The 16091-nt window shown below is 38.5% G+C and overlaps 2 protein-coding genes across 5 annotated transcripts in view; both read left to right on the plus strand.

Moving 5' to 3' along the window:
- The window catches only part of GRIK1 (glutamate ionotropic receptor kainate type subunit 1), a 406887-nt gene extending 395658 nt beyond the window's left edge, over positions 1 to 11229 (plus strand). For 2 of the 4 annotated variants that reach the window (XM_050784706.1, XM_050784707.1), the window contains 2 exons: positions 10281 to 10367; positions 10778 to 11229. In XM_050784706.1, coding sequence (XP_050640663.1) covers positions 10281 to 10367; positions 10778 to 10933 — 243 coding nt within the window. In that variant the 3' untranslated portion in view covers positions 10934 to 11229. The remainder of the gene's footprint in view (positions 1 to 10280; positions 10368 to 10777) is intronic. The other 2 variants (XM_050784709.1, XM_050784711.1) reach the window with 1 other exon arrangement.
- RWDD2B (RWD domain containing 2B) overlaps positions 1 to 16091 on the plus strand; it is a 1177964-nt gene that overhangs the window by 640149 nt on the left and 521724 nt on the right. The window lies entirely within an intron of this gene.

Genomic DNA, 16091 nt, shown 5'->3' on the forward strand with positions numbered 1-16091 from the left:
TCCTCGGTGTTCCTTGGCACATTATCAGATGCTTCAAAGTGTCTTCAGTTCTATTTCTTCTGTAGCCTGATCAACTTATTTAGCAAGTGATTTGCAAAAGTCTCTTTAATTAGGTTATTTTTGTAATCGTGCAGAGGCTTTCCTTTGCCTGGAAACTCAAACATTCATTACTTCTTAGAAAAGCCAGGAAGCAATTAACATCAATTTAGAAATAACATTTCTAATGTACAAATTGATGTTGTCTTATCAACCGAACAAACTCTGAATGACGGGCATGGCCCAATAGACAGGTGACTTGGGAATCACATGCCAAGAACTCAGGTTTCCACACCACTGCTAAAGAGCTGCGTGTCTTTGGGCAAGTCATTTTCCTTCCCTCAACCTCAGTGTCTTCATCTGTGGAATGACGAGGTTGCATTTGAAGTTCTTTTCCAGCCACAATATTGTTTGACTCTAATAGAAAATGGGAAGGAAGTAAAAACATAGAAGCAGTGATAAAAAGAGATTTTTGTTTCTACATTTCTTTATACGGCTGTGTGTCTCTCTTGGACACATGAAATTCCTGTTGCCATCAGAATGTCCTTCCAGTACTTCAAGGCAGAAAGGCCTGCCCTGGATATAGAGAAAACAGCTCCACTAGCCATCACGACATCAAGAAGCAAGAAGGTTCCCATCCAGTGAATCATAAGCAAATCATTACAGACAGATTGAAGTTTACAGAAGTAGAATTATTCTTGACCTTAATGAGCCTACAGACCAGGTAAAACAAAGCAAAAAAGACATATGTACTTAGGAAGCTATTTGAAGCTGTGGAAATGAATACACATTCACAATTCACAAAAGAGGATGATAAATGGGACTGGACCACATAGGAAGACTCTCTCTATTCTGTAAGTGTAACTTAGTGTTTCTTCTAAAGACAGACAAGGAGAAATAAAGAAAGAGGACAGCATGCATTTATTTTCTATTGTTTTTTTGTTTTTTGTTTTTTGTTTTTTTTGAGATGGAGTCTCGCTCTGTCGCCCAGGCTGGAGTGCAGTGGCCGGATCTCAGCTCACTGCAAGCTCCGCCTCCCGGGTTCACGCCATTCTCCCACCTCAGCCTCCCGAGTAGCTGGGACTACAGGCGCCCGCCACCTTGTCCGGCTAGTTTTTTGTATTCTTTTTAGTAGAGACAGGGTTTCACCGTGTTAGCCAGGATGGTCTCGATCTCCTGACCTCGTGATCCACTCGTCTCGGCCTCCCAAAGTGCTGGGATTACAGGCTTGAGCCACCGCGCCCGGTCTTTTCTATTGTTTTTATCCCTACCTTTCTTCCTACCATCAAGTATAGGGGATTTTATATGAACTGCTCTCAAACTAAAAATGAGTGAAACTCTTAGCTTTTGAGATGTTAAGTAGTCTCTGCAGATTTGTAGCACAGAGAAAAATCTTGAAAACCATGCTTTTTAATTGCAAGATTCAGGTGTTTCATTGAATATGTAAGTTGTTGTAATTCAAAAAAGTTTATCTGCAATTGTCGAGAGCCAAAACCCAAAAGGCTAAGGTTGGAGAAATAGAGTTATGATGTTTCACTACCTGATTTTCCTACCCCAGACCAGATTCTGACCACTAGGAAAGAGAGAATTGGAGGAAAGTCACAAAGGTTAGACACCACCTTAACCTCTGAGAGGAGGCTATTCCTAAACCAATTACCATCTCTGAGCCAAGTCCACACTTGGGAGGATGCAGGAGAATAGAAACCACAGAAAAATTAAAAGGGAATCCTGGACAGAAAACACCATTCTTTACTTCACAGGGTGAAGGGCCAGGAGGTGGTAAGACTTGTAGAGACATTTTGTATGCCGCTGTCTCCTGAATGGCAGAATAACAGCATGCAGGCAGTGAAGCTGTGGAATATTTCATAGATAGAGTCTTCCTCAATCTCAGAGAATGCAGGGAAAACAGTCAAAAATCCGTGGCTCTTCTCACCCAAGAGTAGTGTGAGGAAGGACTGAGAGAACCAGTGGACTGGAAGACTTGAAGTTACAGCAGGAAAGACACAGAGTGTGTGGATGTGACAAGGAAACCACAGTGGGACCATGGTCATCTCAGAGGGTACAGCAGAGACAGAAATCAGTGCTCATGACCTAGTAGGATGTCACATCTCCATGGAAGCCAAAAGAACAGAGGGTGGCCTTGGACTAGCTGATCCTGGGCCCTCTAGACACCCGTCCTTATCCCAGATGACCCTTGGAAAGAAGAGAAGAGAGAAGGGAGGTGGGGAGATGCTTGCATTAACTGAGACATTAACCAAAAGAAAGTATTTAAAACCAAAAGTGAATTACCTTGAGTTAATAAGACGCACTAGCAGATGGGAAACCTCTAAGCTAAGGTGAGTTCCATTTTTTAAAATAATATCACATAATTTGTTTGCATATCCAAGTTTGTAGCTTGAGAAAAATGCATTCCCACTATCACAGGCATAAACTGCTACCCCAAAACTATGCGTGTAGTGCATACGTGCACTGTGGACAGCTAACACCCTACATCACAGTCCGTTTAGCTTAAAGGTAGGGTCATTCCCTGTAGAGAAAGGGCATGCAAAGAATTTCTTGGAAGTTTATTTTATGGCCCTAATTCAGCCTCTGAAATGCAAAAAAACAAAACAAAACAAAACAAAAAACCAAGCCTTTTCCATGAGGTGAGGGAAAGCCAGTCCACACAGAATCCTCTCAGGCCTTCAGTGCAGGAAGCCAGGGAGACGTTAGAGGACCAAGGCACAAAGCCACCACACTGGCCTCTGACAGCGACTCTGGAGAGGAGAAAGGCACTGTGTGCTTTGGATTGAAGCACAAACCCACATTTCTGCCACGGTTAAGCAAGGAGAGCTGCTTACTTCCAGGTATACAAGGCCCACTGGAAGCTTTCCCTCACTGCAGGAATCTCTCTCTGTTCTCTGCTCATAACACTGGACTGGGCCATGTTTCATGCTCCCTTTTATACCATCAGCCATTTGCATGCCCTTTCTAGGGCAGGAAAATGTTTTAGCTGCTCTAGAGCTCCCTTGGGAGGCCATGGGAGTCTCAGAGGACAGTTTCAGGCTAGCCTGATGGCATACGCCGCTGACACTTCTCTGCTCCATTAACTGCCTCCTCTGAGAGCCTGAGACAGAGACTGGGCTACGGTTTCCCTGTGTTCTCAGGTCCCCTCACCTATCAGGCTGCTTTTCTTATCCTACTGCATGGGAGTTTGCCCCCAGAGAAGGCAGAGGAGGTGCTCCTCCTCAGATCTCCCTCAGCATCTAGGCTCTGGTCAGGATTCTTGCATCACCTGGTTGAACTTTTCTCCTTGAGAGCAGCTGCAAGACAGTCCTTTCTTTACACTCCATCCTCAGTCCTATAGGCTGAGTCCTGAAGGCTCTAAGCTTGATATTTAATGTCAAACTTTTACAATTCAAAGTGCCTGCTTTTTCCATGTTTCAAACACCTGTCTGTTGTAATCAATAGCTTCAAAGACTGCAGCGTCTTCTATAGATCCACAAAAGTCCATTTAAAAGCTCAAAGCTCCAAATTTGAGTCTTTTTTCTTTCTATATCATCCCTACCCTGAAGGTAATGCATATAAAAGCACTTGCTGTAACTTGAAAAGTGAGAAAAAGGAGTGGGATTCAGAAGAACTGGAAAAAAGCACACAGATTAATATCAAAATATTACATGGCCTCAATGTTAACTCCACTTTTCAAAGTTTTCTGTGACATTATCCCTAATGTTAGAGGAGGATGAACTTACACATCCCCTACTTGTCAGGAGTTTGCACTGGATGGCCCTGGGTGGCCACTCCGTGTGCAAAATTTTTTAAGGATCATTTTTTTAAAATTAAAAATCCATACGGATTGTGCATGCCGTTTAACAATCTACTATTTTTCTATTGAGAGAATAAGGTTTCTAAATGAAATCTTTAAATAAAGATGAACAACAGGAAGAAGACACTTGTGTATCTGATGTCATGGAGTAGCCCTGTGTCCTTCATAGGGATATTTTCATGGTTTGAAGAGCTCAGTCAGGAGAACAAGGAATTCTAGGGCACGCATTCATGCAAACAGAGAAACTTAAATCTAGGATCCGAGATGGTAAGGATGTTGGCATCAGGTCCCAGATGTGGGAACGAAAATGAAATAGAGCAGAAGAGACAACATGGAGGCAATGAAAACAGGACATTAACAGACACGGGAAAAAGGAGTTCATGAAGTCAACAAGCTGTAGCCAAAGGAAGGGAAGACAGGGGCTTTCGAGAGTGATTTCCTATGGGGAGCCAGTTTAAAGCATTAAAGGTGCAAGAAAATGGGCCAGGCAAGACGTGGCTGCTGAGTCACAGGTGGAGATTAGGATAGGTGGCCACACCTGTAAGTTTTATTTCAGTGGCTAGATTTCCTTCACCCCAACATTCTTTACACAGACCCAGGAGATGAGAATCAGCTTTCTCATTAGCTCTCAGGCACAAATCAATATAACCACTATTCTAAAAGCTAATACAGTGATCAACACTCAACCTCTAGGATTCACTTTTTTAAATTCCAAGCATGGGTGTACAAAAGATGGCCCATGGGTTGTGAACGAGCTCAGAAAATGGATCAAACCACAGGAAATGCTGCCCAATCCTCAGTTCTGGAATGCCAAAACTTCCCACAAGGATGGTACACATAAAACCACTCCAAAAATCTCCCCCCGCCTGCCTTCATATAATTAGTTAGAGATCATTAAAGCCTGGATTCTGCTCTTAGATCATGAATTCTCTTGGGAAGGCGTGAAATCTGTGGACAGATAGGTGACCAGACTGTACAAGTCTCTGTGTTGCAAATCCCTAAATAGGATTCCTCTGTTCCTATTCCTGAAAAAGTTTCTTGATTTTATCCTCAAACCATCCTAGGTTTGCTCCTACACTACAGCTTAGAGTTAAAAAATGTTAAGGAAGTGAAGTTTTAGTCCTTCTTTAAAAAATATAATCATTGAGACACTGGCTCCACAGAACTACGGTAGGAATTTGACCAAGACAAAAAAAAATAGTAATAATAATCCCATTATTTTTCAGGAAACTATTTCTTTAATGTTCTACATTTTACTGAAATTGTCTTTATAAAAATACTCCAAATCTTAGCTTGCTTTCTATTTATACTACGTCTATACATAAAATGCAAGGTTTTACATCTATACAATGACAATATTACCTACATCCCTTTTCTTCCATGTGTAATGTGAAAATTTATCAGACAGTGTCACAGAGCACTTCAAGTGCCTTTGAATAAGGAGCCTATTAAAGGGAGAAACCTATACAAAATGTTAAGATTTGTATTGTATTATTGGCTAGGCCAGAGCTTCTGAAAAATAATTCCTCAGAAAAATCCTTAAGGGTATAAGCATCCAAAGCAGTTCTCTGAAATGTTCACCTATACCTACCAATGAATGAAAGACGTGAATGTATAAATGCTAAATCTACAGTGAGAAATTAATCTGACATTCACAATCTGATGTCAAGTTTGCAACCAGTATGAAAGCCAGGTCCAAACAGCATAGTTTTTTGAATACTGCAAACTCAAATCCAATTTTGCCCAGAGCTTTTCCAATAACTTAAAAAAAAAATTGTTCTTTTCCCCTGAATCATATTTCGTGAGGCAGAGTATTTTAGGCACAAAACAAAAAGAAATTTAGTGGTCCCTCCCACCCCATCCAGGCAACATTTGCAACAAAAGGATAAAGGTGTAAAGAGAAGATATAATTCATATTCAGGCTCACACAAGCATCAAGAAATCAAACATATGAGGTTAATTCAAAGGAGGTGTCATGAAGTCAGCAATTAAAAAAGAAACAAACCAAAGGGGAAGGTAAACATAAGCAAAGAAGACAGAATAGGGAAGAAAAGAGGCTCCTTAGGGACACACCACAAGCTCTGAGGAATCAGAGAAGAGCAATAACTTTCTGCAAAACTGAAATAAACAAGCAAATCTCTCCCCTTAGAAAACCAAGAGTTTTAGTTGAAGTTTCTATTTCAATCTCTACTAGACTAACTTGTGTTTCTCCATTTCCTTTCCTCTAAAGGAAAGGTCTCACACACACACACACACACACACACACTCTACATTACTTTTGGATAATGTCAGAAACAGCATAAACTGCAAGAACATACTTTATTACTATAAATTCACTTGTAAATGAATTTTTCTAGCAGACATTATTATAAAGATTCATTGTATAGAATCTTTATAATAATAATAAAGTAATAGATGGTATTAGTAATAGATGGTAATAGATGGCTCATAAGCACAGAGATGGAATTTTTAAGTGGCCAGGGACTGAGGTGAGCTTTCATTTCCTTCTGATGTTGGAATATCTATGTATACAGCACAATACAAGTCGTCATAATGCCTATAACTACACAGACACAGAAACATGTTATGGACTGGGCAAAAGAAGTGGTAATCGGCATTGAAAATTTATGTGTTAAACACATATGGGAACTATTTTAACTAAAACACTAGTATAAGCAACTCAAAGGAATTGCTGCACAGATGTGCGTCAGATGGCTCAAATTAAAGAACCATCAACCTTTTCACTGTATTTCTCCTATGGAAAAAAAAAAAAAAAAGTGAGTGCAATGAGTGGCATAGAGTTAAAATATATGCTATGATATATAAAACTTAATTTTAAAGAAAAAGCATACTTAAAATATGCCACCCATTGGACTGTTTTGCATGTAACAGTTCATTGAATTCTCATAATAGCTCTATGAAAAGGATTCTAGTATTGTCCCACTTTATACATAAGGAAACTGAGTCCAAGAGAAAATAAACACTGCCCAGTGTAACCCGGCTACTAGGAAGTATAGCTGAAATTAAAACTCCTCATTCTGATACCAGGCACCAATTCTAAACTGTAATTAAAAGTCACTTGTAGGCCGGGCACGGTGGCTTACGCCTGTAATCCCAGCACTTTGGGAGGCCAAGCGGAGCAGATCACGAGGTCAGGAGATCGAGACCATCCTGGCAAACATGGTGAAACCCTGTCTCTACTAAAATTACAAAAATTAGCCGCGTGTGGTGGCGCGCACCTGTAGTCCCAGCTACTCAAGAGGCCGAGGCAGGAGAATCGCTTGAACACAGGAGGTGGAAGTTGCCATGAGCCGAGGTGGCACTACTGCACTCCAGTCTGGCAACAGAGCAAGACTCCATCCAAAAAAAAAAAGAAGTCAAGTGCAAGTGTAGATTTATTAAAAATGTGAACTCCATCACATTTTTAATCCAGGCCCCAGATCCAGGCTACTGAAGGACTTTCCAGTCTGCAAAGTACCAGAAAATACTACCTGAGTATCCTGCCTCCATTTGCACTACGTCTTGAGTAAGGCAGCTAGCTGAATGCCATTATGTTTGATACTTTCTCATGAAAGTAGGACTTAGGAATTTAAACCAAAATACTTTAAAATGATGTTTCTATGACTCTGTAAATATGAAAAACCCAAGCCTACAAACAGAAGTTTTAGAAAGCTACTGTCATTTTGGTCCCAGTTCAGAAGCTCATGTATCTTTAATTCCGAGATCATAAAAGGCAAATTAATTAATGAATATGAGCCCCTCCCAAGCCACTCTGGGCTGAAAGATGACTTTCACAATTTCATTTCCTGTGGATCCAAGAATGTGTGGTTTACTCGAGCTCATGGCTGGGAGAAGCCTTAAAGGTCACCTTTCCTTGTGACTACAGCAAAAACTTGGAGGCAGAAAGGTCAGCCCCAATATCTTGCCATTTTCTTCTTGACAGTCTGAGACAAAGTGAGAATCAAAAAGAAATCATTGTTTGCAACCAAAGACCAAGAAAGCAGACCACTGATAAAACTGTATTTATATTTGCTCTCACACAAGCAGCAAGAAATAAATACTTGGAGTTCGTCAAGAGTAAAGATGTTTGTTGTACTTTAAGGCAGTCTAAAATCTGGGGGAGGATTTCCTTTTTTAAAAAAATAAAGTTAGTTGAAACAGATTGTCAAGGTAATATCTATGACCACTCCTCTACCCAAAATAGGAAAAAGAGGTTTCAATGAGACCTTCCTCCGTGTGTGTCGAGTCACACTCGGAGATTCATTTTGCCGATTTCAATGTAAAATGAAATGAAATGCCTAAAATCAAATGCTTGAGAGTTCAAGTAAAGAAGAAAGACTGGAATTTCTTAACATAATAGTTTTTGGGAAAATTCACAAAAAGCTCTCTATAGTGATAAAAAATATTTTTAAAAAGTAATGTGTAGATGATTTCTAGGGAAAGCACTTGGTTTGGGCAGTCCAGATATACTGAATGCAAGCTCTTTCTCTTGGGTAAGCGACTTAATATCTCCAATAGTAAATTTCCCCATCTATATAGAGGGTATAATATGTAATAAAGTTTGCAAATTTCTTGACACTCTTTTCTTTCCTCCTTCCATTCCTTCCAGTTTAAAGCCAAAAATATTTCTTCTATTGAAATATATTTGAGTAAAGTTTGCAAAACTCTGATACAATACTATATATCACAACAACTCTATAAAATATTAATTTGCTCTTAATAGCAACATTTAAGCTTCATATGGTGTAATGTTAACAAATTATTATATTTCATTCATGATATGCAGACATGATGTTTTGGCTTACAATTTTTTGACTTTGCAGTGGTGCGGAAGTGATACACAGTCTGGACAAACCATTCTTTAAGTGCCCATACAACCATTCTGTGTTTTACTTTCAGCATTGTATTCAATAAACAAATTATATGACAGAGTCAACACTGTATTATAAAATGGGCTGGATAGATTATTTTGCCCAACTGTAGGCTAGTGTAAGTATTCCATGCATGTATAAGGTAAGCTAGGCTAAACTGTAGGTTAGGTGTATTAAATGCAATTTCTCCTTAATATTTTCAGCATACAGTGTATGTATTGGGACACAACCCCATAGTAAGTGAGAAGCATCTGTACTTGCTATAACATTTTTGAAGTATAGTTCATAAAAATATTTCTGACGTTTTACTTTGTGTGTCATGACATCCCTCCCAATTCACTGAAGCTACAATTTACCATTTGAAAGAACATGAGCACACATGAGTTTTTATGTTTTTGTATTATAAAAAAATGGAAGTTAAATTCTAATCCTATAAACACTTATGCTTAAAGGAGATAAAAAGTTTTATTCAAAGACCCAGTTTTTTAAGAGACATACATTTGAGAGTCCAATAGTTTACACCTAGAACCTAAATTCTAGGTCTGGTTTTGAAATCAAGTAGAAAAAAATTAAAAATAGAAAAATTTAAAACTACTACTTCTCTAAACTACATCAAGTTATTTTTGGAACAAAAATAACATTTTCAAATACACATGTTGCACACTGATACACAAGAACCACACTAGATATTTAGTACTTTGCAAGCATAGGACACACATTTCTTCCTGTAAGGCAGTTACAAACTAGACACATCACCTGGTGGCACATTGTCATTTGACTTTCAACCATATCCATTTTGTGTGCTAAGGTTTAAAAAGTATGCTTGCACTTCTATAACCTTTACCAAAGGTTTTGCTTTTTAGAGGATTTTTTTTTATTGTGGTAAAAACAACTTGAGATCTAACCACTTAAAAATGTCTAAGTGTTCAAGACAATATTAACTATAGGCCCAATGTTGTAAAGAAGATCTCCAGAACTTGTTTATCTCGCATAATTGAAATTTTATACCCCCTTGAGCAGCAACTGCCCCCATTTCCCTTCCTCCCAGCCTTTGGCAACTACCATTCTACTCTGTTTTCATGACTTTGACTATTTTAGATGCTTCATATAAGTGGAATCATGCTGCCTTTGTCCTCCTGTGCTGGCTTACATCACTAGAAGATGTTTTAAGAGTGAACTCATCAAAAAGAAAACTACTTTTTAGAAACTTCTCTAACCAGGAAATTGTAGAAATTTCTCTGAGCAGGAATTTTTCACTCAAAGATCTTATCTTGGCTAGAAAAATGACAGCAAATTATGTTTTATTGGTCCATTTATATACTATGCATGTGAATAGATATAGCATAATTGCAATGGAGATTATATACATTGTCTGTATATGTAGAACATTTTTCAATCATAATTCCATTTTCCATTTTCTTTTGTATTACGCCATCGTTTTTGCTGTGCAGTTCAGTACCACATTATTTTCCATTTCGACCACAGCTGCATCATTGCTGCTGCCAGAATCTCTGTTTTTTGGAGAAAATATACAATTTAAAATTGTTTTTTTTCTTTTTTTTTATCAGAAAGGAAAGTCATCAAGAATTAGATTTTATTTTAGGAACAAAGTAAGGTTTCATGGGAGAAAAAAACAAAGCCTTGGTGTAGAGAAGGTTTGTTCATTTTCTATAGCATTACTGAAGTGTCCGTATGCCTTGATAATCCTATCAATGTTTGGATCATCTCAGTGGGGGAAATGACTTAATTTAACTCTATTTTGGTGTCTCAGCAAAGGTAAGTTATCTATTTTGAGAGCCCTGAATTTGCTTTAACTGGGTAGTTTTATACTACTGCATTTGTGAATGAAATCCCAAGTTTGCCAACTAACTTGCCACCTCAGTTGCCCTGAGTAGAAAAGGTGGGTGGCCAGCGGGTGGAGGAGGAGGTGATGGGAACTGGCCAATTGTGACAGAGCTGCCTTCAGGCCAATATCTTGTGTTCATAAATACCTAGGCAAGAGGCAGGTCAACGGCACACGAGCTAGACTTGATTAAGCTAACAGTCTGTATCTCATGTTCCCTAGTGTCTCTCTTTCAACGCCATCATGGAAGAACTGGGAATCTCACTGAAGAATCAGAAAAAAATAAAGAAAAAGTCAAGAACTAAGGGAAAATCTTCCTTCACAAGTATCCTTACTTGTCATCAGAGACGAACTCAGAGAAAAGAGACTGTGGCGTGATCCAAGGAAACACCTGTAGGAAGAAAAAGGATGCACTCCCTACAGATTTTTGGAGAAAGGATTTCTGATGAGTGTGTGATGTGTTTCCATATATCTATATCCATAACTCTGATTATGTATACAGATATAAGAAATACAAAAGTTTAAAAAGCTCACATAGATATGACTCGGGAAGTGACACCAGTTCTTTTAAAATAAATTTGTATGCTCACTTATTTTGCATTTTTTCTTTTGCCCCAATAAATTGTTGTGTGTGCTTTCTAAATAATAATAAAACAACAGGGTTTTTTCCAGAACAAGTTCAGCGTGGTTTGTTCCCCATTACTTGCTCCCATTGGCAAAGGTATGTTTGCTGTATGTTGTCAGTTGTGAACTTTGCTATTTTGAAAACTCTTCTTACTGGTTTAGACAAACATAGTCATTTTGGGCTGAGTTTTAAAAATTACTTTTAGCTTATACCAAGTTACCTGGTTACTATGGTAAAGTGAACCCATTTATCTTTGTGTTCTAAAGTCTAATTTTATACATAGTTTAAGTGATACTCAGAACATTAGTGAGCTGTGCTGGAAAAGGATACCAAAAAGCAAATATATGTTCAAAAAGTAAAAGTGTTCACCACATTCTGGGTACCATTCTAGGTTCTGGGGATCCCAGGGTGAAGAAAACAGATATGGTCCCTGTATTAGTTCATTTTCATGCTGCTGATAGACATACCTGAGACTGGGTAATTCATAAAGAAAAAGAGGTTTAATGGACTCACAGTTCCACATGGCTGGGGAGGCTTCACAATCATGGCAGAAGGTGAAAGGCACATCTTACATGGTGGCAGGCAAGAGAGAATGAGAGCCAAGCAAAATGGGAAACCCCTTATAAAACCATCTGATCTCATGAGAATTATTCACTACCACAAGAATAGTATGGAGGAAACTGTCCCCATGATTCAATTATCTCCCACCAGGTGCCTCCTACAACACATGGGAATTATGGGAGCTAAAATTCAAGATGACATTTGGGTGGGGACACAGCCAAACCTTATCAGTCCCCGTTCTCACATAACTAATTATAAGACAAAGATGAAAAACAGTATATTACTCAAAGCAGGATTAGAACTTCCTCAGAGGAAGTCCAAAGCTGAAGGAGCCCTCAGAAGTATTTAACCTGGGGCTGGGTCAAGAAGGGCTTCCTGGAGAAAGGAATAGCTAACTTAAGATTTGGGGGATGACTCAGACATTATCAGGTGAAGGGAGCCAGGCTGAGGAAGCAGCATATTAGAAGGCATGGAAATAAGAGAGAATAGGGCTATTATGTTAGAGGAAAAATGAGTTTGGTGTACCTAAACTATAAAATGCAAATAGGTCCAATAGGCCTGATAGGTAGCAGTTACTCTGGCTGAGGGAAGAGGAAGAATTGAAGGAAAGAAGACCAGAAGGGAGATGAGAGGGAAGTCACCCAAAAGATTCTTTCAGTAACTGCACCAGACCAGAAGTAGAGAGACCTCCTGATGAAGGAGGTAATTTTGAAGCATAATCCAAACAGCCATGGATTCAGAAAGTGGTCTCAAAGGAAAACTCCAGGATTCAGGGAGAGGGGAGGGGAGCTTAACTGGAAAATTGAGGTGACATTCATTGTGGTGGGAAATAATGGAAAGAAATAGGTATTAGTTAGTATTTCATATAACTGGTTAGTTTCTTCAGGATTATTCTAAAACTCCAGGAAACTTTTAATCTAGTCCTTCAAAGTACAAAAACATTTTCAGACCTGAAAGGGAAAAATAATGACTTTTAAAATGGCAATAGCAATAACAGATATTGGACAAATGTTTTGCTTGATTGTAATCAATATTCAGATTTCAGATCAATCAGAATTTTTATTGACAACAAACAGAAGAAAATGGTTCATTAAAATGCATCAGGAGGCTTAAATTAAACATTTATAAACTGGAGTATGATGAATCTGACCAGCTAAAGATGGTCTAGAATGATAACATATTAGAAGGAGGAAATACAAAGTTTATTCACTTCACTAAAAATTATATCTGAGGCATTCTATTTTACATTTTCTAATGTTTTTCTCCCATTTTTAAATTTTTCTCTTATTTAGAAAATATTACTCTATCTTTTCACATACTATTACAGAAATTTGTGAGAAAAGAGGTACATCAACCTCTAATATCTAAAATACAGAGTGTATCAGTCTGGTTTATGGATATTTTAAGATCCACCAGCCTCTTTACTCTTCACTTACACAGAACTAAATTTTCATTCAATACATATACCACTTGCTATAAACAACTTCGTTAAACAATGTATTGAAAAACTGCAGAACAGGACTTTTTTTAATGTCAACTATTAAATGTGGTGTATAATCACCTTCCTCTCTCCCTGATACTTTCATTCTGAAAGTACATTTGGCACATACAAATGTGCCTACGTTTCTGTGTGCATCTTTGTGTTTTAGGGTAAAGAACAGAGTAAGCTAATGAGTTCAGAGGAGAGAAGAAAGTGTAGAGTATCTGGAACCCAGTCCAGAAAAATTCCTGGTAACAACCATTAATCTTGAAGATTTTCATCCCGTTCACTAAAGAACAGTGACTCATACAGAGTTATGTAGAAATCAATGGCGAAGTTAATTAAAACCTAGATCTAACATTTCTTCCTTCAGCAATTTCTTGGTGCTAAAAGAAAAAGATTGCCCAGGTGAGATATTCAGGGAAACAAATGGAGGTCAGCTGTTTTGAAAGATGATGTTCACAGTTAAGATTTATTCTCCTTTCACATTACAAATCTAGGCTTCATCTTTATTGTAGGAGAAAAAGCAAGACCCCACAGAGTTGAAGATACAGTGTGGGGCTCAAAGTTTTTTATTCTTAGCCTAAAAGAAACTGCAGGAAGACAGAAATAAGGAGAAAGTAGCTTAAAGAAAACGAGATGAAGATAAAATAGAACTGACTAGTTTTATTTCCCCCTCTAGCTCAGCAGCCATGGCTTTAATTTAACCCTTTGCCTTCAACAAAAGGACTACATGGGTTCTTTGTCAAGAATCTCCGGAAATTGTTGTTTCAAAGAAGGAATAATGTAAAGGGTAACAGCATCAGCTCAGGGAAAGGTAGCTCTAGGAGCTATCCTTGTAGTGTGATTTTTAAAGAAACATAAAATCTAACTTTTCTAAAATGCATGACCCACCAGATGCTCCCCAACATCGGAGAGGCCATGGTTCAGGAAACACTGGAGCATTGGCTGAAGGAAGCCCAAGTGACAATCTACTTAGTTGATGCCTCCAGCCTAGAAGCATGAGAAGAGGACAAGCATTAACTGGTCAAGGATGTCCAAAGGAAAAAGTGACAAATGTATGCAGGGCTAGAGCAAGAAAGGTAATGGAATGTTCGGAGAAAGCACCTATGGGCGTGTGGAAGAAGTAATGAAAGGAGAGGCTGGGACCCCAAAGGTACCCTAAGTTCTCAGTTTTGTTCAAGTCTAGTTCTGGATAGGAAGGGGATCTTTTTCTGGTTAGACTGTATTTTTAAAATAATTGCAGTGTGGAAGAAAGAAACAGAGGGAAATAGGAACAGTAAATCCACCAGAGTGGAGACAGACCTCCTATGTTTACAGGTAATAACTCAAAGTCCCATAAGCCTTGGGAGTGAAATGACCAGCATTAAACCATCCTGACATGTGAACATCTAGAAATCCAGAAACAAGCAGGCTGGCTTTGCAGGTGAGTGCACTCTTAGTCATGTCACAGGTGCACTGGGGAGACTTGTGTTTAAGCTTTCCACACAAAATATCCAATTAGAGAAGCTTCTTCCATTTTAGAGAGACTGCTTGGTGAATGGAGACTTCAAAATGGATTTGTGTGCAGGTATTATCTGATGTGTTTGTTTAGAACTGTATCCTTCTTCCTCCTTTTCCCTCCCCATTTCCCATCCATTTTTCTGTATTGGGAGAGTAACCAGACATTCTAGTTTGCCCCGAACATTAAGCATTAAGCCTGAAATCGAGAAGTTCTATAGGTTAAACACTATTTTCTCTCACAAAAGTGTCCTGATTTGGATAATAAATCATACGACATTTTACTCATTGGTCCCTGGCTTCCTCTTCTTGACAGCCACAGAGTTTTACTAATAAAGTTGAAACCTTCACTGATGAAAAAATAGGGGTCCAATCCAAAGGAGCCAACAGAAGGCAAGGGATCTCCACCCAACATCAGAGTAATCCAGGATGACCCTGAAGAGTCAGACCAACCTTGACATTTCATCTGGACTTTATGAGAAATATATACATATATAAAAATGTATATGTATCTTCTATATACAAAAAGAGAAAAATACATTGCCTTAGTCTCACTTGGTATATGCTCTCAGTAAATTATCAAGGTCACTTGATCAGGTAATACTAACAACTCTAATTTCAGCTATCATTTAACAAGGATGTACTAAATCCAAGTGCTTTGCATGTCCTTCACATTTGCTCACGTAATGCTCATAGAAACCCTAAGGTAAATATTATATTTTTTAAAACTGAGGTTCCGAGAGGTTAGATAGCTTGTCCAAGACCACTTTAGTATAAAGTGGCGAATGGTACAACACTACCCCCCACCCCACCACAGCATCAAAACCAGACCCCACTCCCTACTAACCCTTAGATACCAAGTACCATTGACCAAACCTATGCAGACCCCAGGCATACATGATCTCAAGTGTCCTCTCAGCCTCAATTTATGAGGCTGGGACTCTGTATTTTCATCTGCATTTCACAAAAAGAAACTGCAAGAAAAAAACATGAGTAGCTAACCCAAGGACTGCCTGTTGGTTAAAGAACCAAGATTCTGACTTCAGTCTATCAGAGCCCAGAGCACAGGTTCTTAAACAAAGCATGTTACGATTTTTTTTGTTTGTTTTAAGGCAAATTTTGACTCAATTTTAAAAGAACTATCCATGGGATAATTAGTTGCCTACCACCATCACTTAGTAAAATAGATGGAGATACAGCTATCAGTGTTTCCTGGATACAATATTTAAGCATACCAGCACATTGCCAAGGCACTTAAGTAGGAAAATGTCATTTCTAACCTTAATATTTAATAAAATAAGGTGTCCACCACTTAGTCTTCAGACTCATTGTGTTACTGATTTATTACTTCTCATTCCTAAAGCAAGCCA

Source organism: Macaca thibetana, chromosome 3 (assembly GCF_024542745.1).
Source record: "Macaca thibetana thibetana isolate TM-01 chromosome 3, ASM2454274v1, whole genome shotgun sequence".
In the NCBI taxonomy this organism is placed as follows: Eukaryota; Metazoa; Chordata; class Mammalia; order Primates; family Cercopithecidae; genus Macaca; species Macaca thibetana.